General features: G+C 39.5%; 1 protein-coding gene and 1 long non-coding RNA gene across 2 annotated transcripts; one reads left to right on the forward strand and one right to left on the reverse strand.

Annotated features, from left to right (window-relative positions):
* Positions 1 to 2,815: 2,815 nt before the first annotated feature.
* LOC116504375 (protein ABHD14A-like) lies at positions 2,816 to 17,657 on the forward strand. The gene is made up of 5 exons (XM_032211358.1): positions 2,816 to 4,633; positions 8,015 to 8,285; positions 9,698 to 9,813; positions 11,499 to 11,734; positions 16,537 to 17,657. Exons 1-5 carry the CDS (start codon positions 3,871 to 3,873, stop codon positions 16,717 to 16,719), a joined length of 1,569 nt encoding a protein of 522 aa, XP_032067249.1. The 5' UTR covers positions 2,816 to 3,870; the 3' UTR covers positions 16,720 to 17,657.
* LOC116504378 lies at positions 9,448 to 24,683 on the reverse strand. The gene is made up of 3 exons (XR_004254802.1): positions 24,584 to 24,683; positions 16,576 to 16,761; positions 9,448 to 9,810 (listed from the first exon to the last, which is right to left on the reverse strand). It is a non-coding gene; the product is annotated as an uncharacterized LOC116504378 (long non-coding RNA).
* Positions 24,684 to 24,697: the final 14 nt, after the last annotated feature.

Consider the following 24,697-nt stretch of genomic DNA (forward strand, 5'->3'; position numbering starts at 1 on the left):
AAGAACAGCTTGTATTGCTAGTCCGTCCTTCTTGCACAGTGCAAAGCACATGTTGCAAGGAATTGAATAAAAGTGCAACTGTCTGGGTTTTTGTAAGAATTATGTGATTTTTTTTTAAATGAAGGAGAAAAAGGCAATCTTGTGTTTCTTGTTAGTGGGGAAAAAAGAAGCAACACTTGATTGAGCAATTTCTACTGCATAAAAATTTTAGTCAATCATATACTGGTGTTTCAGGGCAGATTTCATTTTAAAAAATAGATCAAGGTAGTAGCAGAAATTACTGATACTTTATGTATCTTTACTATTAGCTAATCTATGCTTTTTTCTCCCAACAAGCATAGAAGCAACATTTTCAATAACCAAGTCATGCATTCTTAGGTAACAAAACTCAGCCCAAGGCTGTGATCTGATCTGATGACTAAGAAAATTCCAGGGGGGAAAAGAACTATACTAAGAGCAGCTCTCTCTTTTTTCCATTGCAATAGCTCATTAAAATTGTTCAAGGTTTTCCTTGGGGAATACTATTCCTTACTATACATCAACATTTGAAAATAACATCAACACCTGCTAAGCATCTGAACAAAATAGAAACAAACATAGTCTCTTCCCATTTCTCTGAGTAACAAAAACATCTACGGCACAAAACTGATCTGGATTTGTGCTGGGTTAGAAAAGGTTTAAAACTGTACTAATAGTATTTTGTGTCTCTGTATCTATTTACGAATAGGCTAAATTTGCTTACCACACTGAGCCATTATTGTGTCTCAAATAAATCACAATTGGATAGATCTATATTTCCATACCCTACTCTACCTTCACTAAGCTAAAACCAAATAAGCCCACTGTAATGCAGCCAAATACTAAACAATACCCAGTTTTATGGACATCTTCGCTGCTTCTAGCAATCATGTTAATTTTGCAGCTGCAATCTGATTGCTGTAAACAAACCTTATTACATATGGTTTAGTCTGATGTGAAAAAACAGCCATACATAGACTGAGCGGAAATACAGCCTAAATACATCCTAAGCAGCCAATATTCACCATCTGCACATTCATTTCCCCCAAATAACAATGTTTTTTCCTGGTGTGAATAATTTTGTCATATAACATGCTGAATATGATTTGGTTTCGGCTTTGTGTGTTGCATGAAAACTGCTACTGTCATTTACAAACCATGATTTAAACCATTGCTGTGTGTGCGTTTGTGTGCGTGTGTATGTATGTATAGCACACTATGCTTTTTGAACAAACCATGGCTTAGCATAATGTATTGATTAAGTTTCTATCAGAGGCAGTGCACATTCTTTGGTTTGGCAGTCCACAGGTGAGTTTGGATTTCTGTTTTAATATCCCCTTACCCTGATTACATCGGAAGGAGCATGGGATAAGAGTGTCTGAAGTTCAAAAACTTGCAAAACACCAGAAAATGGCTTTTTTCATAAAATGTCTGGTAGGGGCAGAAATGGAGAAAAGTCCTATATGGAAAAAAATTGCTCCTTCCCAATCCCCCTTATTTTAGGAATTGATTGGCTCCCTTAAAGAGGTCTCTTTAACTAGGAAGCTTGATTACAAGTTGGTCGCAACCAACTTGCAACTAACCATCTTTTTGCTCCCATTTAATGGTTGTCCTGTATCCAGCAGCTCCTTCAAGGTTTGAAGGCAGGAAATAAAGGGAAAGTCTCGCCCCTCTAGATGTCTAGGGAGATTCTTAGTCATCCAGGTCATGGTTACTATTGTCTATTGTCTGCTCACAATAAAATCCCTTAGGCCACCAGGCTCGAAATTTTGGGCTTGGACAATCTGGAACTGCACCACCTGCGGTCTGATCGAAGGATAGTACACAACATTGTCTGCTACAACGTCCTACCTGTCAATGACTCCTTCAGCTTCAACCTCAATACAGAGGCAAACAATCGATACAAACTCAAGGTAAACCGCTCCAAACTCGATTGCAGAAAATATGGCTTCAGCAACAGAGTGGTCAATGCCTGGAATGCTTTACCTGACTCCGTTGTTACCTCCTCAAACCCCCACAGCTTCAACCTTAAACTATCTACCATGGAGCTCACCCCATTCCTAAGAGGTCCGTAAAGGGAGCGTGCATAAGCGCACCAGTGTGCCTAATGTCCCTGTCCTACTGTCCTATTTATTTGTACTCATTTCCTTTGTTTATGTCCATGTACATATTTATACCTGCTATCTCGTACAAGTTTTACAAACGAATAAAAAAATGGTTGTCCCAAAGGTGATTTTTCAAGAGGCAAGTAGTCTTTCTGGTTTTTCTATGAAGACGTTTCACTTCTCCTCCAAGAAGCTTCTTGGAGCTCTGAGCTGCAGAAGCTTCTTGGTTGAGAAGCGAAACATCTTCAAAGAAAAAACCAGAAAGCCCAGTTGCCTCTTGAAAAAAAAGCACATTTGGGCTCTCGCCCCTCTTAGTTTAAATAAAAAGCCCTGGATTTTCCTCGCCCCAAACACGAACGCGCTCCGATCCCGTCCGATGCCAAACTAGGCGACGGGACCTTTCGCAGGAGGTGCGGAAGAACCGAGGAAGGCACAAGGACCAACACCCCCCCCCCTTCTCGCTGAGGACAGACAGCCCCCTCCTCCCAATTTCAGCCGCGCCTCCCGATCCTTGGCGGGCGGCAGGGCTCCCCTTGGCCGCTAGATGGGGCCCGGCGCGCGGAGGCGGGGAGCCGGGCCGGCGGGTCGCGGAGGAAAAGAGTTCGCGTCACTAGCTCGCGCAGCGCCCGCTCGTGGGAGGGAGAGAGCGAGAAGACGCAGCGGCTGCGAAGCGCAGGTATTGTCGGCCGGCCGGCCGGCCGGCCTGCCCCGCGGAGGGAGGAGCGTTTTGTCCCCGCGGCGTCTGGCTTGGCTCGTAGGGTCCATGGCCGGTGGCTGATAAAGGCCCTCCCGCGTTGGGGCGGGCCGGGCCGGGGAGAGACACCTGGGGCGGGTGGGTGTCGGCCTATGTGCTCCCTTCCCTCCGGACCAGGGCCCGGGGAGGGGTTCGCCGAGGGATCATGCCTCGCCTGGGTAGTCGGCGTGAATTTGCAGGAGTCTCTTCCCAGCCTTCGGAAGTTTTCGTTTGCAGAGATTAAAGCTCGGTTGCTTTTGAGTGCGCGCGCGTTGCATGTCAGGTCTTTTGCAAGAAGCGCGCGGTCAAGGGAGAAAAACAGCCAGCAATATTTGTTTGGGCACGGTTCCCCTGGAAGCCGAGGCTAGCTCTCCCCCCCCCAATTCCTAATGCAAAAGGGTCCCCCCCCCCCTTCATTGATGGCTTATAGGCCGGAATGCCGGGCGTGGGAGTAGAACGGGAGCCCGACAGGTGCTTGTGTCTCCCGCCTAGGAGATCCTTCGAAATAGGAGGGGAGAAATAAGAAGCTGACGCGTTGGTGGGCGAAGGGCTCTTGGAAGTGCCTGAAACATGGGAGGTTGGGATTGAATTGAAAGACTTGCTAGGTCAATGTAAGAAGTCTATGGGGAGTAGAGTGGGAGATGGTGGGTGTCGACTGTGAAACTCTTGCTTGCTCTCATAGCCCTTTGTGAATTTGTAAGCGTTCAGTAAGGTTTATATTTTCCCACCCCATTATAAACAATTCCTTCCTCTCACTGTCAAATGTCAATGAAATTGTTTGAATAGAAACAGGGTTTGTATGAGTAGGTGTGCACAGTCTGAGGTTAAAAAAATATGTCACCTGGTAAACAAGGGTGTGTCCTCCTATACTTAAACCAAGCAAAGGCAGTGGAAAGCTTGTCTCAGCAGGAATGATGCCGCTTCTACTGTTTTCCACGTACAATGTTTCGTCTGTTCTGAAAAGGAATTAGCTATTGGCTCCAAAGATCCCAAAAAGGAAGTAGAACAAGGGCTATGATGGATCTTAGAAGAATTCAGGATGCACACTTCTCTCCTCATGTGGCAAATTCAGTTCAGGAGCTGTTGGAGCAAATAATATCTGAACGTGATGCCTTACGCCAAGCCTTGGCATCTCTCTCTGCTGGTTTAGCAAAGCTTGAGAAATGCCTGGAAGACACAGATAACCGTGTGGGAGCCCTGGAAGCAAAGGTGGTATCTACTCAAGGCTGCGTTGTCAAACATGCTACTTTAATGAAGGAGCTGGCAGTAGGAAAGTTGGTGACTGACTACAAGCTCGAGACATTAGAAAACAAATTGCGAGCTCGGAACTTGAGGGTCACAGGTATCCCAGCCGCCATTAGAAATGTGGACCTTATCACGTTCATAGAAAATCTGTTACCGGCTGCCTTAGATTTAAATGGCAAACAGGTTCCCATCTGTATAGAAAGTGCTTACCGTCTCCCAGCAAATAATGCCCAGGTGGGTAATGGTAGTACTGTACTAATCACTCTTTCTGATTTGCGGCATCGGGAGAAAATACTGAAGACATCCTGTACAAAAAACTTCCATGGACACAAGGTTTCCTTCTTTCCTGATCTCAGCCCACTGACATATGCCCGACGTAAACGTTTTGTGGCTCTCAAGCAACAGTTCCTAAAGGAAGGAGTTCAGGCCTACGTATTGTACCCTGCAAAGTTAAAGGTTCTGTACCAGGGGAAAACCTACATCTTCAAGGACATTCAGTCTGCAGTTCATCTACTGGATGAAATCCAAAAAGGTAGTTGGTAAATGGAGAAAAAATTAGTACAGACTTTGAGAAGAAAGCTTTGCTCCTTTTGGGTATAGTGTTGACCAAGATTAGAATTCTTTAACTCTTATTTTGAAGTAAGGATAATGAATACCGGTTGTAACAGATTCAGTGGAATGAAATCTAGTTTAAGTGTGCCATGATACGCAGGCATGCAAACCAAGCCTTCACTTAAGACAGTGACATCCTGAGACACTGGGGAAGACTTGTAATCTTGGAAGGTCTTCATCTTCCTCATGACTCATTGCATATGTCTGAATAGATAAATACAAATATATGACTTAGGGTCTTTACCTGAGTCTGTTTAATGAAATAGGGGTGTTTTGGTTCCTTTCGTGTTTGTTTCCTCGGTGATTCTTTTATCTCTCACTAGTAAGCGTAAGGTTGAGAGGTATATTTATACCCATTTGCAAGATTCTGCTATTAATACAGAAGTGAAAAGGGTGCTTCAAACCTTGTAATCAACTAGAAAATTACATCATTTACAAGAGGGTGTTTTTTCATTGAGTACCTAACTTCTACCCTATTTATAAAAGATTTTTAAATGGCATGCTAGCAAGAGATTTGTTTGCATTACTGTATAACTCTTTGGCACAATAGTCCTATAGTGCTAGAAAATAATGGACTGACGTTTCTTCTTCGCATACATACACAATTTTGCCTGCAAATGGGTTTTGCCTAAAATTGATTTTGTGAAATATTTACTAGGTTTGCACATAATAGCAAACGATTAGTTTCCTATGATTTTAAAAAATAAATTTTCCTCACTACTAATAATCTCTCCAAATATATATGACCATTTGTGCAGTATATTTTTCACCATTTAGTACCCAATTGTTGTTATAGGGCCCAGCAGGAGTTGCTTTCAGAGAGAGTTGTGTCCATTTTTCTAATGGCAACCTCACTTGTGGGATTTGGCAAATTCATCTTTCACAAGTGATGAAGTCACAAAGCTCCGTATTCAACTTTTGTAGAGATGTAGATCAGTATGTTTAGGGGATCTGGAAAACAATTCCTCTCACCAATTGTAGTGAGGTCTGGATGTTATTAATAATTAATCTGATTGCTGTTTACATCTGTCTTGGCTGATTCTGAAAGGGTGGGAGAATCACTTGGTGCTATTTTAAATCTACTATGCATCAAGATGATGACTTCTGAAATATTTGCATACAAAACCCAATTATTGTGAGGTCAGCTAGAAGGTTAGCTATCTAAATAACCAAAACAGCCTCACATATTGGAAACTGAATTATTTTCCTGAAAGGCACAGAAATAGCTGTTCCTTTGTAAGCACTTTTGCATGGATATCTACAATATATGCTGGGTGGGGTATTCTACAGTTTTCCTATCACTTTTGAAAGTGAAATTTGCTCTGTTAGTAAAAAAGCTTAATATATGTTTTTAATGGGAAAAGGCCATAGACTCCACTATTTGGAATTGAATCTAGTTATCTTTTGTGTTTGTTTTACCACATAATCTGGATAAAGGCCTAATTTGACAAGTTGGCCATATCATTAACAAAGATTGAATGAAAAACTCAGAGGAGCAGCAAAAACTGAGGGTTTAGAAGCAAAAGACTGGCAAATGTTTTGCAAAACCTGATCTGATGTATAGCATCAATATGGGAGACATAGAATGCATTTTAATCCTGTACTTACTTCAGTGGGGCCTAACAGATAAGTAGTTTATAAAAAGGAAAGTATAGAAAGCGGGAATCTTCCTTCCTGTGAATATGAGTAGGTCTTAAACTGTAAAAGAGACAAGGGAAGAGGTTAGTTGCTGTCTTAAATTTAAGATGTATTTCATATTCTTGTACTAAAATTGTTTTCAGTGGCATGGATATGCAGAAAGTAAGTATTGGGAATAAATAGTAGAATGCATTTCTTTTTAATCAGCCAGCTGATAAAAACATCAACCATTATAGGGAAGGAGACAGTTTCTACAACTTCCTTCTGATTATGATTTGGGTCCTGCTAATACAAATTCTGGGCTTTAGAGGTCATTATGCAAGGCGGGTAGGACTATCCTATACCTTCCAAAATATTCATAGATTATCCTTACTTGCTAAGGAGAAAGGTGGGATTTAATATTGGCAGTTGCGGTGGTGCAGTGGTTAGAGTGCAGTACTGCAGGCTACTTCTGCTGACTGATGGCTGCCAGTAGTTTGGCAGTTCGAATATCACTGGTTCAAGGTTGACTCAGCCTTCCATCCTTCCGAGGTGGGTAAAATGAGGACCCAGATTGTTGGGAGGCAATATGCTAACTGTAAACCGCTTAGAGAAGGCTTTAAGGCACTATAAAGTGCTATATAAGTCTAAGTGCTATTGCTATTTTGTCTATTGCCATAGATTACCTGGAAAAAGAACAGGCAGGTGGGATAGATGAAATGACACAGGAGGGCTTTGAAAAATTATTTTTATCTTGCCTTTTTCATATACAACTCAAGGCAGCAAACACCAATGCTCTTTCCTTCACCTATTTTTCCCACAACAGCAACCCTGTCAGGTGAGTTCGGCTGAGAGAAAGTGACTGGCCCAAAGTTACCCAGCTGGTTTTCCTCTCTAAGATCAGACTAGAGATCACAGTTTCCTGGTTTCTAGGCCATGACCTTAACCTCTGTACCAAACTGGTTCTAATTTATAGTTTGTATATACCCTCTATTTTCTCCATCTTTAAAATTATGTACTTAGTTCTGTAATTCTGCATGCAGTTTGATCGTTGTAGTAGCCCTTGGTTGCTGACCAGACTCACCGAGTAATTTTAATGCTTTGAGTGTGGATTTTAATTTGACTTTCTCCAATCATATTCCAACATTCTTAACTTTTACATCACAGCAGCCCTGGTGATTGCCTATATTTTTCCAAAGCTGGTTACGTTGGTATTGCTTAAAAAAGAAATTTGAATCTTAATTAGCAATTCAGTATGATAGCGTTATTGAGGCATACAAATAGTTTCCGTTCTTAACCCTAGCTCATACTGTGCAGTGCTACCCACCATCTCCAACTTCAGTGGCTACAACGGAGATGGAAAGATTTAAGCCCTGGTGCAAGGACAAGTTAACACAGCTAACACTAAGCAAGATGGACTTGATATATGATTATCCTAATCACTCAACCATAAACTTGATTTCTTGTATCAAATAAAGCCATAATTATTTCCCTCCCTCCTCAAAAAAGGAATAATGGTTGAGGAGGAAAGAAAACATGTCAAGTCACTTGATTTCCCATGTTCTTATACACTACAGCAGTTATCCTGCAGTTTTGTGGTGCATGCTATTTGTTAGTTCATTACCTTGCCATAGCAAGCTCTCTGATCCTAGTGGATCTTTCTTTTTCTTTCAAATCCTTTCAGAAAAGATGACTATGACTTTGATCCGCAACAGGCTGGCGCTGCTGGTCCTAGGAATCCTTGTCACTTTTGTCCTCTACCTGTTGCTTCCTGCAATCCAGCAAGAAAAATTTACTGCTTCAGTAGACATCCCTAAACCACGGGCCATGGAGGAAGAGGCGAAGGGTACAGGTGCTGGGAATGTCACCATCATGACAGGGACAATTTTGCACTCTTCCGTTTTCTTCAGGGAAGCTGTGCTAGTACAAAAAGATGTGGCTTCCTCCACTGAAAGGTAAGTTACCTTCCTGGTTTTTGAGACTTCAAAGAGTTAAATCTCCTTCACATAACAAATAACACTCAAGCACCCTATCTATTCTAATAGTACACCGGAAACTTTAGCTTGAGTTTGGGCTGCTGGCAGCAAATCTGGTTGGTTTAAAGAGTACCAAAAGTATGACAAGTGTTGGCTGATTTAATTTTTAAAAGTGAATCATTCTCTTGAATGGTTGATTCATTTTGCTCCACTAAAAGTTGCAGTTTTGGTATTACTGTTTTTCAATGAATAGGCGATGAAATATATATTTACTGATCTATTTTCCTTGGCACTTTCTAGGTGGATGTATTATTACTCATTTGATTCATAAGCTGCCCCTATTTGTATGACCGTGCAGCTTTAAAAAAAACCCAATTATTATTCCTAACTAGATCCTGGATCCATAGAGAGAATACAGTTTATTTCTTGCAGAGTGCAGAGTAATTTAGCATTGGTAATCCATGGCTGAATCGTGTTTGCTGATGCTGGAATGTTCTTTCTACTGTGCATTTGTTGTGTTAATCTGTGGTTTTTTTGGTGTACAAAATAAGAGACACAACTACTCGGATATTGCAGAGAGCCTAAATACATTTTTCTCATCACAATATGCCACAAAGGAATCTTATTTTCTAAGTTTGTAAAAGCATAACTTTTCATCTCTTAAAAATGGCTTTCTCTTAATTAGCAATTATTTGCAATTAGGAGCATCATATGTTTTTTCACTACTCTATTACTACCATACACATCTATTATTGATTGTGGTAATTACTCAAGATATTTAAGAATATGTTTTCTATCAGATAATCTGAGTATTTATTTCCTTCTGTACTAGTACCTATAGCGCATAACCTTTTAATGATTGGAAAGTAAATATAGCAAAGATTGCCAAATATATCTAATTTCTTTAATATAGCATGTTATTTTATGAATTATTTTTCAAGTCTTTAAATTGTTTGAGATTAGTCTTCTTTAACTTGATGAGAATTGGATGTATTGAAATAATCATTATCAGATCTCTATTGATTGTATTGCAACATATCTGATGTATTACAACGTATCCACCAGGCAATATTATCATAAACAATAGAATACACATCTATTTTCCCCAGCTGTATTTATTCATTACATTGCTCATGTATCTCATGGCCAGATAACTTTTCCTAACCATACTTCAGGCAAGTATTATTGTGGTGCTAAAAAAATTCCCCAATTCTCTTAATTTTCCTGTTCAAAGGGGCCACTTTTTTTCTTTTCCTTTTTTGAGATTAGTTTAGGAATTTTGTTTTACTATAAAAATAAAATATTTTGGAATTTAAGTATTTTTTTAACACATTGCTCATATCAGAATAGTAAAAAAGATGACATCAGCTGCTAGTTCTTTTTCTTAACAGGCTGGCAGTGGTCTTCTTGCATGGCCAGTCCTTCTCATCCAAGACATGGGAGACTCTAGGAACACTGGCTTTGCTTGCAGAGAATGGCTATCGTGCAGTAGCTATTGATTTGCCTGGTAAGAATAAAAAGTGAATTAATTACTATTGTTTTTAGTCCATTTTGGCTTTTCAGTTCTGGCTTCATTTTCTCTTATGGGCTGATATTCAGTAATATACATTTCTGGGGGTTTTGCTTTGACAACACACTTTGGATGAAGGCAGCGAACCAAAGTAGAGGGATGAGCATTATTTAGTAAATTACTCCCATCTGCATGTTCCATTGGCAGTAATCCTCTCCCCTCTTTCCCTCCCTCCCTCCCTCCCTCCCTCCCTCCCTCCCTCCCTGGAGTGAATGCCAACAGTTGTAGAGGCCCTTCTAATGCCTCTGATCTATTTTCATAACAGAGAGAATGTAGTTTATTATTTAATAAGGGGGAAAAGTTCTTGGAATCTGTTAAGTAGAAGGGAGAGCCCGGTTTGTTTGAACGGCATACCCTGTAAAGGTTGTGATCAGCAGCATATTGAAGATTTCATTGCCAAATATATTTGGCAGATGTATTCCCCCTTTCAGATACTATTGTATTTTATTGTCTTTGCTGGAGGAAAATGTTTGGCTTGTATTTGTTTAGCATCCCCCTCCCCACCTGAGTCTTTTTAGCCCCCATTCTAAAAGTCCCTAAAAACCTGGCTCTTCTAAGCTTTGGGAGTAAGGTGGCTGTTGAATCCTTATTGAGTACATTTTGTGCTTGGAATTTGTGTCTGGCTGTGTATAGTGTCTTTGTTTTTTATTCTTTATAATGTAAGCCTCAGAGTCTCTCTGGAGTTGGGTAGCCTTAAGTCTAATGAAAAGCATAAATATGAAAACATTAATAGCTTTAAAATTAAAATTAACAGCAATTAAATAGAAGGTTAAAACCAAAAGCATGAGGTAGGCCTTTATCTCTCATTCAATCAACCACCTCCAGCATAGAACATCCCCATCGGGGTCCCAAGCAAACCAGCAGGGCCAGGATTTAAGGCCATTCCAGAAGGCCAGAAGATTGGAGAGGATCTCACTCCTGGAGGCAAGATGTTCCAAAGGACAGAGTTATAATTATCACTTTGGAGAAGTAGCAGGGCTAGTTTATAAAAGTTCATTTTACATTATCAATGATTTATATTTTAGAAGGATTTCTAGTGGCTGGTGCTATAGGGTGAGGGAAATTGCTTAACTCATCAAAAGAAAGCCAGAAGTAAAAAGTAAGAAAGCTATAGAGATTGCTGGGGTAACTGCATAGCCATGTTGTTTTTCTCTTTGAGAATACTTTGACCTCTGTACAAACTCAGTGATTTATTTTATAGCATATTTCAGTCTCACATATGTGAGTTGTGTAGTTTAAACATGCTTTAAATAAATAATGCTAGGACATAAATTATTATAACATAATAATGCTAGGACATAAATTTGCCACAACTTCTCTTAAGAGCCAAATTTTCCGTTGAAAGTTGGAGGACAATGGTACGTTGCTTCACAGCCTTCCTGTACCCTCCAGATTTGTGGCCTGAGAAATTCTAGGAGCTGTAATTTCAGCATATCTGGAGGGAGGTTAAAAAAAGGTAGTTCCTCTATAAAGATCAGAATGATATGAATTGCAACAATACATGTCTTGATTTCTAGGCTTGATATCAATGACCAAAGCTATTACTTAGAATTGTTTTAATGATTCTCATTGTTTCCTTAAAATTATTTTAGTTGTTCCAATTTTTGTTTGTTTCTGAATAGGTTATGGGAGTTCCCCACGTTCAACCTCCATCGCGACCGCAAAAGGCCGCATTTCCTTTCTGGAGCAAGTCTTTAAGGAGCTGGGCCTTCAGAAGCCCATTTTGATAAGCTCATCTATGAGTGGCCGATATTCCATTCCATTCCTCTTTTCTAGTGGAGAACAGCTGAAGGGCTTTGTTTCTATTGCACCAGTGGGTACAAAAGATTTTACAGCTCAACAGTATCAGCAGGTCGAGGTAAGAGATCAATGGACTGGAATAACTGTTATATTTATTTACATGGAAGATGACATCTCTTTTCCAAAGCAGGGAAAAAAAGTATCTTGGTGAATCTAAGCAGATCCTTCATTTTAAAGACAAATTATTTCAGATAAATGCATATATTCATTCCAAGCAAATACAATTCATTTAATATAAACTTTAATTCCATTAAATTAGTGTGGTTATTTTCTGTATGTTTAACCTTTCCTAACATCCCAAGGAAATAGTCTCTCTTCGGTATTAACTTTCGAGGCTGTGTAAGTTACAGATGTTTTGAAGCAAACATGTGTCTCCCTGGGAATGTAGACGGTACAGTCCCTGGTCTAGAGTTTATTAAGAAAAGATGTTTTAAATTTTCCTTGCGATTTTAGTAAGGAAGTGGAAAAGGGGGATGAATGGAAACTTTCAAGGACACAGCGGGTGTAGAATCTGATGTCTGGCATAGAGGGCTTTTTATACAAATCCACAGGGCCCCATAATATAGATGTCTTAACGTATGTTGAAATGCAGAAATAGGAAAGAGAGACAGAACTTGAAGGAAGTTAGTTTTATATGCCTGAAAGAAGGCTGGGGGGGGGGGGGAAGTTCTACTATGAAAATACTAGGTAGCATAATCATTGTGTCAGTACAGTATAGACCGGTCTTTCCCAAACTTTATAGCCCGGGGAAATCCTTGAAGTAATTTCAGGGAACTTGTGCATAAAAATAATAATAAAAGTAACCCACAAGAACATCACAATACAGCTACTCATTAACAAGCAAAATCTACAAATAATTTATTGAGAACTGACCAGGTGAAGACACTGCTTATCCGTTTATTCTCAGCTTTTATCTATAATGCCTCCCAGGTCTAAGCAGGCAAAAAAATCCCCCCCGCATGTGCTTAAAGAATTTGTTAGTAAATCGCTGCCTTTGCCTCCTACACCCCCTACTGGAGATTCCTTGACACAGGAGCTTTTTTTTAAAATACTTAATGACTTTAGACAAGAAATCAAAGAATTTGTGCTGGATTTATGCGATAAAATACAGACTAAAATTGCCCAAATAAAGGTGGATATGTTCGAAGTTACGTCTACTTTGACAGATTATATCGAAGAAATGGAGACCAAACTGGAAACTTTGGAGAAGGCTAATTCTAATTTGACTTCCAACATCCAAGCATTACAACAAGAGATTAGAGACACTCAAACACAACTTATAATGATAAATTATAACAGAAAGGCGTCTGCAATAAGAGTCAGAGGACTGCCCGAAAAGAAAGGAGAGAACTTGAAACAGACGTTTGTAGAAGCTTTCAGCCATGCGGTGGGAGGTCCGGGATTCAATTTTGATTGGAATATTCGAAAAATCTATCGCCAGAATTCGTGTGTAGCAGAACAACGACAGCTTCCAAGAGACATAATTATATACTTCTTCACAAGAGAATCCAGAAATGCGATCATCCAAAAGTTTTACAATAACAGGCTCCGAATCGATGGCCATGATTTGTTTGTCTTTAAAGAGATCCCGCTCCAGATGCTGCAAGCAAGGAGAGGCTATACTTTTTTAACCCAAGAACTTAGAAATCGTCAAATACAGTATAAATGGGAAGCTCCAGCTGGAATCACAGTTACACTCGAAAATCAAAGATTTCGTATTAATTCTGTCTCGGAAGCCCGGGACTTTTATTATAAAACTCTGAAGGCGGGGCTTCTTGACTCACTCGGAAATGCGGAAGGACAAGGTGAAGGAAAGACAAGCAGCAATTCACTTGGTTACAAGAAGGAGGGAGTTGTTCTCCCCCTACTGGAGAGGCAGAGGAGCGGAAACTGAAGATTTAGTCATATTTACAAAGCAGCGGGACACGAGGTTATAAGGCAGAGGGTTGCCTTTTCTTTCCGGAAGGGCAGAAGAGTAAAGAATATAGATCCAGCGATGTCTTTAAAATACTTTCTAAGCTCTTGGACTGATTAAAATTTTAGGATTTCTGTTTGGTATGAAATGGTAAAGTTGTGTACTGATGAGGAATGGAAAGAAGCATTGCTTATGTTGGACAGATATTATACGGGACTTTTATAAGACTTATTTGAATCTCAATCCAAACTGCGCATGAATTGTTTTCTGTGAGGAAAGCGGGGACTAAGACTTATTTGAATTGCGGTTTGGGATGAATGGAGTCGGGAGGAGTGGGGCAGAAGGGAAGGTGGAGCGGGATATCGATGAAGGGATCTTGGGATTGAATGAAGTGGTATGGATTTTGGGCACACATTTTACGGATTTATATACTTGAAGCATAACATAAAAAGCTCAGGATTTTAAAGTGAAGAGCGAGATCCTAATTTTATGGAATTTGGGCTTGGGAGGAATGGAGAGGAGAAACGAAGGGTAGGAAGATGAGTAGCGAAAGTATGATTAGATTGCTCTGTATTTGAAGATAAAGTGATTTTTGTATAAACTAATATTTGAATATAAGGTTAAGAAAGGCTATCTGGAGAGTCTACAGGAAGATGGGGGTAAATATCAAAGAAGTAAGGGACGAGGACAAAATATAAATGGAATGATTTATATTGTTTAAATTTTAAGAATGATGGGAGGCTGAGCATAATGCAAAAGATTTTTAAATTTTTTGTTTTTTTACTTTTTCGTTTTTTTTTTCTTTTTCGGAGTGTTCTTTTTTATTTTATTCTTATTATTATTTTTAATAAGATATTTTAGAAGATGAATGGTATTGAACTGTGCCGGGTGTGGGACCTGGGAAGTCGGAGGGGATTAGGGAGGGGGGTTCATTGGGGGTGGGTGGGTGGGTGGAGATATAGTTTCAATACATAGAATAAGAAGAATACACTTGTATACTGTTGATTCTTATCTTTTCTTTTTATTTTTCTCTTTTTTTTATTTTTCTTTTTTTTTTCTTCTTTTCTTTTTAGCGAAATTTTTAGTAACTGAATAGATTAAGGAAGAGAGAAATGCACCATAGTGAGAAGTAGAGGAAAGGAAGAGGGAGAAGTAAGGAGGGAGGAAGAGGGGAATGTAAGGAGGATGAGAGGGGAAGGAGGGTGAGGAAGGCGAGAAAAGATAGGAGGGGAAAGGGAAGTAAGAGGGGTGATCGTTGGAGGGAGAAAGGAAAGTTGGAGGGGGAGAAGAAGGGGTGTATGAAAGTGATAGGTTGGGTTTATGATGAGTTGTGTGTAGGTTGGGGTTTTTCTTTTCTTATTATTATATTATTATTATTGCAAATATTCAGTATATAAGTGAATGTACAAAATTGAAAATGAAAATGAATAAAACATTTAAATGTAAGAACATCACAATACAATTTCCTTCTAACCCACACAATCCTCATTTTACACTGGTCACAACAACTGCAAAGCAGCAGGTCAGTAGTTAAGTTGCAGGATGTAAAATTTCCTTCCCGGTGAGCGCCAGCACTGCACAAAGTGTAATTTTTAAAAACCCATGGGTTTTTTTCCCCATTTATGACCTCTTATAGAACCCCACTTAAGAAACACTGTCCTAGACACTTGCTGAGTTTGTACAGTTTTACTTATGACAGATATAGCAAGCATGTGTTAATGGTCCACATAGGATTGCAGTACTCCAAATACTATTTCATCACCAATCCCTACCATTTATTTCTTTTTTTTTCCTGCCATGGCACCTGTCCTTTGGAGCACCATGCCTCCTGAGATTAGATTGTCCTTGTCCCTGTTGGCCTTTCATAAGATGTTGAAAACTTGCCTCTGTGCCTGAGCACAAGCCCAGGTTAAGAGTTTATCTCCTGGTTGTATGGATGATAGGTTAGACTGTGCCTGACTGCTATGCGTTTTTATTTTTGTTTTCTAGTTCTCATTTTTTTTTTTTTTGCTTTATTGTAAGCTGCTTAGTGTGTAAAAGATGGACAACTATATGCATTGAGCAAATAAATAAAATACACATTTCTATACTTTGGCCACCTAATGAGAAGGAAGGATTCACTATAGAAGAGCCTAATGCTGGGAACGATTGAAGGCAAAAGAAAAAAGGGATGACAGCGAATGAGGTGGCTGGCTGGAGTCACCAAAGCAGTAGGCATGAGCTTAAATGGACTCTAGAGGATGGTAGAGGACAGGAAGGCCTGGAGGAACATTGTTCATGGGGTTGCAATGGGTCTGCATGACTTCGCAACTAACAACAACAAACACATTTCCATAACAATATCCTTTGAAGCACCTGATGTTCTTTCCCTTGATTTGAATAGCCAAGAGCAACTGCTTGAAGGGCCAATAATAATTGAAGATCCCACCCTCTAGAATTGATAGTATAATTGGCCCCCTTTATCTGCTGTATTAATGTCAGTCTTGGGAGTACTGCAGACAAGAATTCTGCAGAGTACTAACTCTTAACTTTCGTTGTAAGGTTACATTAACAGAATCTCGAGAGTCTGAAAGTACTGTACATTTCTCCCCACCTCACTTTGCCAGTCTAAGAAACTAGGGAAGGTATCTTCTGAGATGTTCGCCACAACCTCCTTCCTTCTCTGGATTTAGCTGCCATTTGTCTGACCATTCGATAGTCTGCAGTTCTCCTGTCTCCCAAGGTCATTCTCATATAGTAGACCATTGTATCCAGATTCTGATCGCCGCCAACAACCTTTGGAAAGGGCATTCAGATTTGTCATGCTGACGTATTTCACAGGGCCTTGTTGCATGGAAGAGAATGGCAATTGTTTAGCAGTGATTGGGAAGTGATTTTAGTGTTTATTTAGATAATTCTTGTGCTCATTGCTCATTTATTTATGTTTTAATATTTAATATTTTTAGATACCAACATTGATAATTTATGGACAGCGTGATACTGACCTGGGTATACAGTCTCTGGAAAGTCTTCAGCAGATTCCCAAATCCAAAGTTGTCATGTTGTTGGGAGCTGGCCACGCCTGCTATCTTGATAAGCCTCAGGAGTTCCACAAAGCAGTGCTGAGCTTCCTCAGTGAACTAAAATGACTGTGGTGTCCATCCTCACTTGCTCTGCTGAATCCCATTTTCCTTCCCAGGGGATAAAAGTGAAGACAATGTCTGTTACATAACCTGGATGATGTGCATATTAATCTGGTTCTTTATACTTCAACAAGGGCTACAGAGCTTTCTGACTGATAGAAGAATTTATCTCTACTTTTTTGTGGGGTTACTTCTTTTACAAGTGCTCAAGGTATAATTGCCAGAACCCTACAAACTGGCAGAAGATCAAGGACATACAGAGCAGGGTGGCATTTTCACAACATGTTTGTGAAAAGACTGAAGAACTTGATCTGCACATCACTATTCAATTTTCATTCGTCTTAGGAACTGATCTCTCCAGAGAAAGGTACAACATCAACCCCAATATCTTATTTCAGAAACCTGGGCCACAGATATTGCATCAAGATTGATATTTTGCTTTCATTAACACCATCTACTACTTTTAGTGTGCATACTTCTGTTTTGAGGGTGTTTTATTGTACTTTTTATCTTAATTCTATTGTGATTTGGAGGGTCTGCTTCAGTTTTTTTTCAACAGTGGAAGGAGACAAAATTGATGTGCTTGTCCTTGCTAAGAGCAGGTAATGTTTGAAATTGCCCAAGAGACATTTGGGAAATTTGGAAAAGAAATGACACATTTTTAAGTGTATTTTTTCCTTTAACCTTGATGACCACTGTTATCCATTGGTTGCCCAGCTGTAACATGTTGACGCTCTGTGAATGAACTATTTAGTTAGAATTTGTCATCCAGACTCTCACATGAGCAGGAAAATATGGAAGACATAAGGAGAATGAATCAACCTTTCGAAGAAGCATAGTCCACATGTTAGGAGAGGGATAATTTCTCCTATTCATTAGGTCATACGCTATCTAAGTTTTTGAGTGTTGAAAACTGTTTAAGGGTTAATAAATTGTTTATACAGGTATTTGGTCTATGTGTCTATGTACAAATACAATGCTGGACAGAGACTATGCAGAGACTATTTTCACTGGCAGAGTTGCAAGAGGCCATCGCAGCTGAAAACTGAGTTTGCAAGGGCTGCGCATGGCCCTCCTGAGCTCCATCTTTGCTGGCAGAGAGTTGCAGGAGGTTGTTGCATCCAAAAACGGAGGTCTGGAGCCTGTTTTCACTGGCAGAGCGTTCAGGGCACCACAGGTGCCCCCAACATGAGTGATGTCAAGCTGGCCACGCCCAACCTGGCCACATGCACCCTCCCCCTCCGAGCTAAAACACAACCCTGATGCAGCCCTCAATGAAACTGAGTTTGACACCCCTGCCTTATAGAATAAGATTCTATTTTGTTAGATATTTTAATTATAATCTATTACAAGAACTATGCCCATGATTACCTACCTCCCTATAATCTTAATTTTGTATTTTCCATACAGGTTTTCCAACTTTAATGCATAGACTCCTTGTAGGAGTTTTCACCCAATTACTAAATTTCCTCTCAATAAGTTCATTATATATTCTGTTCCACATTGAATTACCAGGGTATTTTCAACTATCAGATGAATAAAAAAGGGTGATAATTCACTTTCTTCCATCATAAATGAAGCTAAGAACTTTTGTTTTCTTGTGGTCTCAAAACAGAGTTATTAATTTATTAGAAGAGATAAAACTTTTGTCTGAACAATTCTGGTATTCAGAAATTTTTAAGCGATGATATTTAAAAGGTTTGAGGGATTTGTAGCTTATCTTGATGAGTGATATTTTTAGAGTAGAACAGAAAGTTTGTAAATGTATGTTTTTTCCAACTAGCTTTTGAAACCAATGCTAGAGTAAAAATACCTGATACGTTCTATTGCTTTTGTAGAAATTAACTGCCTATATTTTAAGGTTCTCATATAATGGCATGTGCTTTCACTTAGTTTTATTCAGACCCATCTTTTACTTGTCAGACTTATAAGTGCTCATGTGAGTGAGAGTGCAGTTAAAAGAGAGCACTGTAGACAGAGACAATTGGATCTGTGTCGCCAACAGATTTTTCCTATACTTCTGGAGATTGTAAACTTTTCCTTATCTTATAGCAGGGGTGTCAAATTCAAGGCCTACCGTTTGCTTAGATCTGGCCCCTGGGCCTGCCCTGGAAACAGCAAAGGATCGACTCGTGGTGCCTGTGCCAACGAAAACAGACCTCGGGAAGGCCACATGTGGTCCTCCTGAACTCTGTTTTTGGCCACGATGGCCTCCTGCAACTCTGCCAGTTAAAATGGAGCTTGGGGAGGCCACGCCCAGACTTCATTTTCAGCTGTGATGGCCTCCATTTTCAGCTGTGACGGCGTCATACTGCCTCCCTGGGCTCCGTTTTCACAAAGGGTTCTAGGAGGCTGCCGCGGCCAAAAAAGGAGCCTTGAATGACATCGAGTTGGCCACGCCCTCCCCCAGCCCCCCCCCCCCCCCCCCGGGTCAAACACAACCCTGGTGCAGCCCTCAGTGAAATTGAGTTTGACACCCCTCGCTTATAGCGTCCTGTGTGGCACATTTGGTGTCTGCTGCTTAGTTATAGTGTGACAGGGAAAAGACTAGGCTTATGCTTTAGTTCTTTTTTCATAAATATGGATTAATATTGGAAAGCATGTTAACACTTTAAAGCAGCATTCCTTGGCCTGGTGCTCAAATGATTTCCAGCTAATTGGATATTATGGCAGTATCCAGCCCATTGTAAAGCCATTGAGTTGGGCAGGCTGACCTACAGTACAATAATACAAAATCCAGAGGGAGGCTAAATTGCACAGTTAGTTGCTCAAGATAATTATTGAAAGCCTAGTTAGGTAATAATTATCTGTGCACAATGCAGCACATGCAAAGTCCAACTCTTACATTTTGTATGCAATAGATATTGTTTTTAGACTCATTTTCCTTTTGGCCTAGATTACTAAAGTAAGCATTTATCTATGTGACATACTAGGATCTCTGCAGAATATAACATTTTTTTACTGATACTTTATTGAATACCCACATACACATTCTCTTAGTATTTGCAAATCATTTCAAATAATTTGCTTCAAAAGCTATGGTTGGTTATTTCTCTCTCATTAAAAGCATATCTGCTAATCCTTTAATTTGCTACCACAAAAGCCATGTTATACACAACTAAATGTGTGGGGTATCTGATAAGAATGCTAATGCTGGCTGGCCTTGTTGCCTAAGTGAATGCTGCATATTAAGTACAATTTGTTGCAAAATCAAAATAAATTGGATCCGAAATATCAATTTAATATGAAGCTTAATTGTCATAATGATTTGAGAGCTGGAAAGCATCACTCTCTTATTCTTCTTGTGAAATCTGATAGCTAAGAAGTTGTATCTCATGTGATACAATGAGTGAGACCCATCTATCTTATTTAAACCTTATTTGTGAGTACCTTGAAACATCCTTTCTTTAGAAACTTAGATAAAAGCTTCGTCTCTATTTTAATATTTCCTTTTTACAAGCCCCTGGGAATTTGACATATATACCTGTCATTCCTTTCACTTTCAGGATAAGTAAGGTAATTAAAAGTGCAGAAAGGAAATAATATTAAGTCAAAATATTTTTTTCCAAAGGTACAGTATGTGATTAGAAATCAGGAAATATAATTAATTCTAGTTAGAATAGTTAGAATGAATTCTAGTTATATCATCACTATACAGCAAGACCATTTACTGTACCACTTTGGACCATTCTCTGTTTGCAAACCATTCCTGCTTCTACCACTTCATACATTGCCTTTTCATCTTAACACTTCATATAGCTGGCTGGAGAATTCTGGGAGTTCAAGTCCACAAGTCTTAAAGCCATGTTTGGGGACCCCTGATCTAAGCAGACACCTGTCACTATTTTCATTCATTCATAGGTCTCCATGTAGCTCAATTATTTCTTCTATATTCTCTTGGCACCTAAATTCTTTTCCTGTCTTCTCCAACTGCATTCATTAAAATTTTTGATTTTTCCCCCTCAAATGCTCCCTTTAGGAGTTCAACAGGTAAAACTGAGTAAGACTTTTGCCAGTGGTGCTAAGTCTGACTCCAACCCCAGCGGCTATCTGGTAAAATGATGTACTATGGCCCACTAACCTGGAGGTAGATGCAGTGTACTGATAAACACTCAGGATATCCCAGAACATGAATAGAGGTAATTATAAGAATGCATGTAATAAAGTAACTGGAAACTTTAAAGGTAAAGGTTCCTTCACACATATGTGCTACTCATTCCCGACTCTAGAGGGCGGTGCTCATCTCCGTTTCAAAGCCAAAGAGCCAGCACTGTCCAAAGATGTCTCCATGGTCATGTGGACAGCATGATTAAACGCCGAAGGCGCATGGAACGCTGTTACCTTCCCACCAAAGGTGGTCCCTATTTTTCTATTTGCATTTTTACGTGCTTTCGAACTGCTAGTTTGGCAGAAGCTGGGACAAGTAACAGGAGCTCACTCCGTCATGTGGTGCTAGGGATTCGAACTGCTGACCTTTCTGATCGACAAGCTCATTAATAAAATGATCAAGTGAATTTATACCTAAAGTATCATTAGTATGTTCTGTATATTTTCCATGATACTGTTTTTTGTTGCATTTAAGCTATTGCTGCTATGTGAGTACTGCAATACTGCAATACTAGATTTTTTCTAGGGATGCTTGGAGAGGAACCTTCTAGGCCCCGTATTTGTACAAATTCTTGTTCTTGCCTGACTTTGAATTTTAATGGTGATACGCCTGGGAACAAATATGAATTGCTTACTTGGCTTTAGAGTTCAAAGTTGTGAATAAAATATTTTGTATCTTTATATTTTTTTGTTCATAAATGATACTAGTTGTATCGGTCACCTTAAGCAGTTCAGCAACTTTTTCTTAAAACAATATGAAATTACCATTTAAAATAATGGTAAATTGTTTAAAAAGCTTAATTAGAAACAGCTGGAATTTGATACTATTTTAAAAAAGGCATTTGTTTAGCAAAATGAACAAAAGTTAATTAGATCTTCTCGGTAAAAGCATGAGTTTGGCTTAGTCTCGTCTTGCCTCAGGCTAGACCTGAATTCTAATTCCCCCTTAGGCACAAAGACAACTGGGTAACCTTGTATTTTCACCTCCTTTCAGCACTAGGAAGCAATTAATGGCAAACCACTTCTGAATCTTGCCAAGAGAACTTGCAGGATTTAGTCACCAGAACTCAATACAACACAACAAACTCAAAAGACGCACATGCACAAAGAAACCCCAGATATATAGGTTCAAATTACAACAAGAATCTTTTCCTATTGTGGAGTCAGTCATATTAATTAGGGTCCTCATATTTTGAAAACAATCTGCAAAAAAGACCTCATGTGGGTTGATACAGAAATACCTTTCTGGTATTCTGTATATGCAAAACAAAAACAAAAAGAGATGCTGTTTCTGGAATGAATCAAATAATTAAAGCGGCATGTTTTTAATCTGATCTTTAGTTTCATGCATAAGTCTGATTAACCATGTTTACATTCATGAATAGCAAGAGGTATTATGCTCATGAGATCAGAAGCACTTCAACCAAATACTTTTCAAAGTGCCAAGCCCTATTCTATGTAATGAAAATACTGTCTTTGCTGAATAGTGATGAAGCAAAATTTAGATCTAGTCTTTACTATTGTATAACTGGAACCTTAGAGGCCTGTTCAATCTGGAACTTTATGTGGCTGTTTTAGGAACAATATTCAGATTGGCTCTCAGCCAGTGCTGGAAGATGCTTAAAATTCAGACCCTATGCTGCAGCCAAAACTGCAACTGAATGAAGACATTGGCCTGTAAGGTCTTGAGCAGCAAAAGCAATAAATAATACCAAAGAGTTTGGGAAGCTGAAAGGGAACATTGGCAGCAAATGTTCCAGCAAAAAGCCTGGTGCCATGTCACTTCATGCCACAGGAAGACTAAAAGTATGCAACTTTTATGCAAGGTGCATTCAAAACTCACTGAACAGTATAAAAATGTCAGTATGCTTTCTGTATATAACTGCATTACTTCTGGAACCTGTTCTATGCAAACATGAAAAATAGACTTAATTGTTTACTTGGAATTGGGTTACAAACTGAAGTACTGGATGGGGAGGGGGGTTATGCATGTCCGCCAAGACATGCATTCAAAAGCGGAAACTTTGGTACTTTCTTCCCTTTGTTAAATTAGCAACACAATAATTGAATATAAAATAACTCACTTTCTTTAAAATAATAATAAAACAGATTATCCAAGCAGGAGGGGAGACTTAGAATCTTGGAACTGTTTCAGTAATGGAGCCTTGTCTCTTGATTGCTAAAGCTTTGCAAGAGATGAAAAAATAATATATTTCTTTCTCCACATGCTGAATTTTAGTAGCCTAGTTTTATTGAAATATTATAATATAAAGTATAATGGATGATTTCCCAATGTTCTGCCACAAGTTCCTTATCCTCAGATCTTGATCCTATTATGTTTTATGGTGCTCACAAACTATATAAATTTATATAAATTTAAATATTAAATTTATGCAGTACTTTTATCACCAGGATGTATAGAAAACCCAATTTTAATTCACTAGAAATTACCTAAGTGCTTAAACGTACATCTGGCCCAAAATCTGAACTGTTGGTTTCACCACCCAACACAAATGGCTAACCGCAAAATTTGCTGTGCTTGTACATCTTTGATGATTTTACTGTATATTACTCATCTTCTCTGCTTTTAAACAGTATGGTAGATTAAAATATGCTTGGTTTGTGCTGCTGAAAATGAAAACAGGTGGTTTCTGACTGGGGAGGAAATGTTTATAACCCTGGAGGATCCCAATTCTGAATAACAAAATAACAGAGTTGGAAGGCATATTGGAGGTCTTCTAGTCCAACCCCCTTCTCAGGAAAACCTATACCATTTCAGAAAAATGCTTGTCCAATCTCTTCTTAAAAACACCTAGTGTTGGAAGTTTTTAACTTCTTGGGGCAAGTCGTTCCACTGATTATTTGCTCTAACTATCAGGAATTTTTTCCTTAGATCTAGGTTGCTTCCCTCTTTGATTATCTTTCATCCATTAGTTCTTGTCCTGCCTCCAGGTGCTTGGGAGAATAGATTGACCCTCTCTTCTTTGTGGTAGCCCCTTAGATATTGGAACACTGCTATCATGGACCCCTTATCCTTCATTAAAGTAAACACACCCAATTCCTGCAACTGTTCTTCATATGTTTTAGCCTCCAGTCCCCTAATCATCTTTGTTGCTCTTCTCTGCACTCAACATCTTTTTTATATCATGATAACTCTTGATTACATGGTAGTTTTAAGACTGGCCCTGCTATGGAGGGCAGCCAAACTATATTTCTCCTGAAGGGCCATCGCCCATTGTCCCGAGTAACCCAAAATGCAGGTAGTCCTCGACTTACAACAGTTCCCTTAGTGACCATTTGAAGTTACAAAAGCACTGAAAAAAGTAAGTTAGGACCATGTTTTATACTGTGGCAGCATCTCCATGGTCACGCAATTTACACTCAGATGCTTGACAACTGACTCACATTTATGACAGTCAGTGTCCCAGGGTCACGTGATCGCCTTGTGCTATCTTTTGACTAGTCAAGAGGGAAAACAGATTCACTTAACAATCGCATTACTAATTTAACAACTGCAGTGATTCACTTAACAAATGTGGCAAGAAAAGTGATAAAATGAGGCAAAACGCCACAAATCTCTCACTCAACAACATAAATTTTGGCCTCTGCTGCGGTCGTAAATTGAGGACTACCCGCTATGGATAAGATTTGAGGCCACCCATTCCCTCTGCCAAAGTCCTGACAGTGCTTCGCGAAGTCCCTGTCTGCCCCACACAGCTACTTTCTCAGCTTTCGGCTTCCTTGCTTGGAAGAAGGCAAATACCACGTCCAGGCACGCCATGCCGAACCTAGGCGCGTCGGGTAGTTCTCCAAGCGAAATCCCGCAGCTCGGGTTTGTCCCCGCCGGCTTGGGCCGGAGCAAGGCAAGGGCTGCAAG

Source organism: Thamnophis elegans, chromosome 2, assembly GCF_009769535.1.
Source record: "Thamnophis elegans isolate rThaEle1 chromosome 2, rThaEle1.pri, whole genome shotgun sequence".
Taxonomy (NCBI): Eukaryota; Metazoa; Chordata; class Lepidosauria; order Squamata; family Colubridae; genus Thamnophis; species Thamnophis elegans.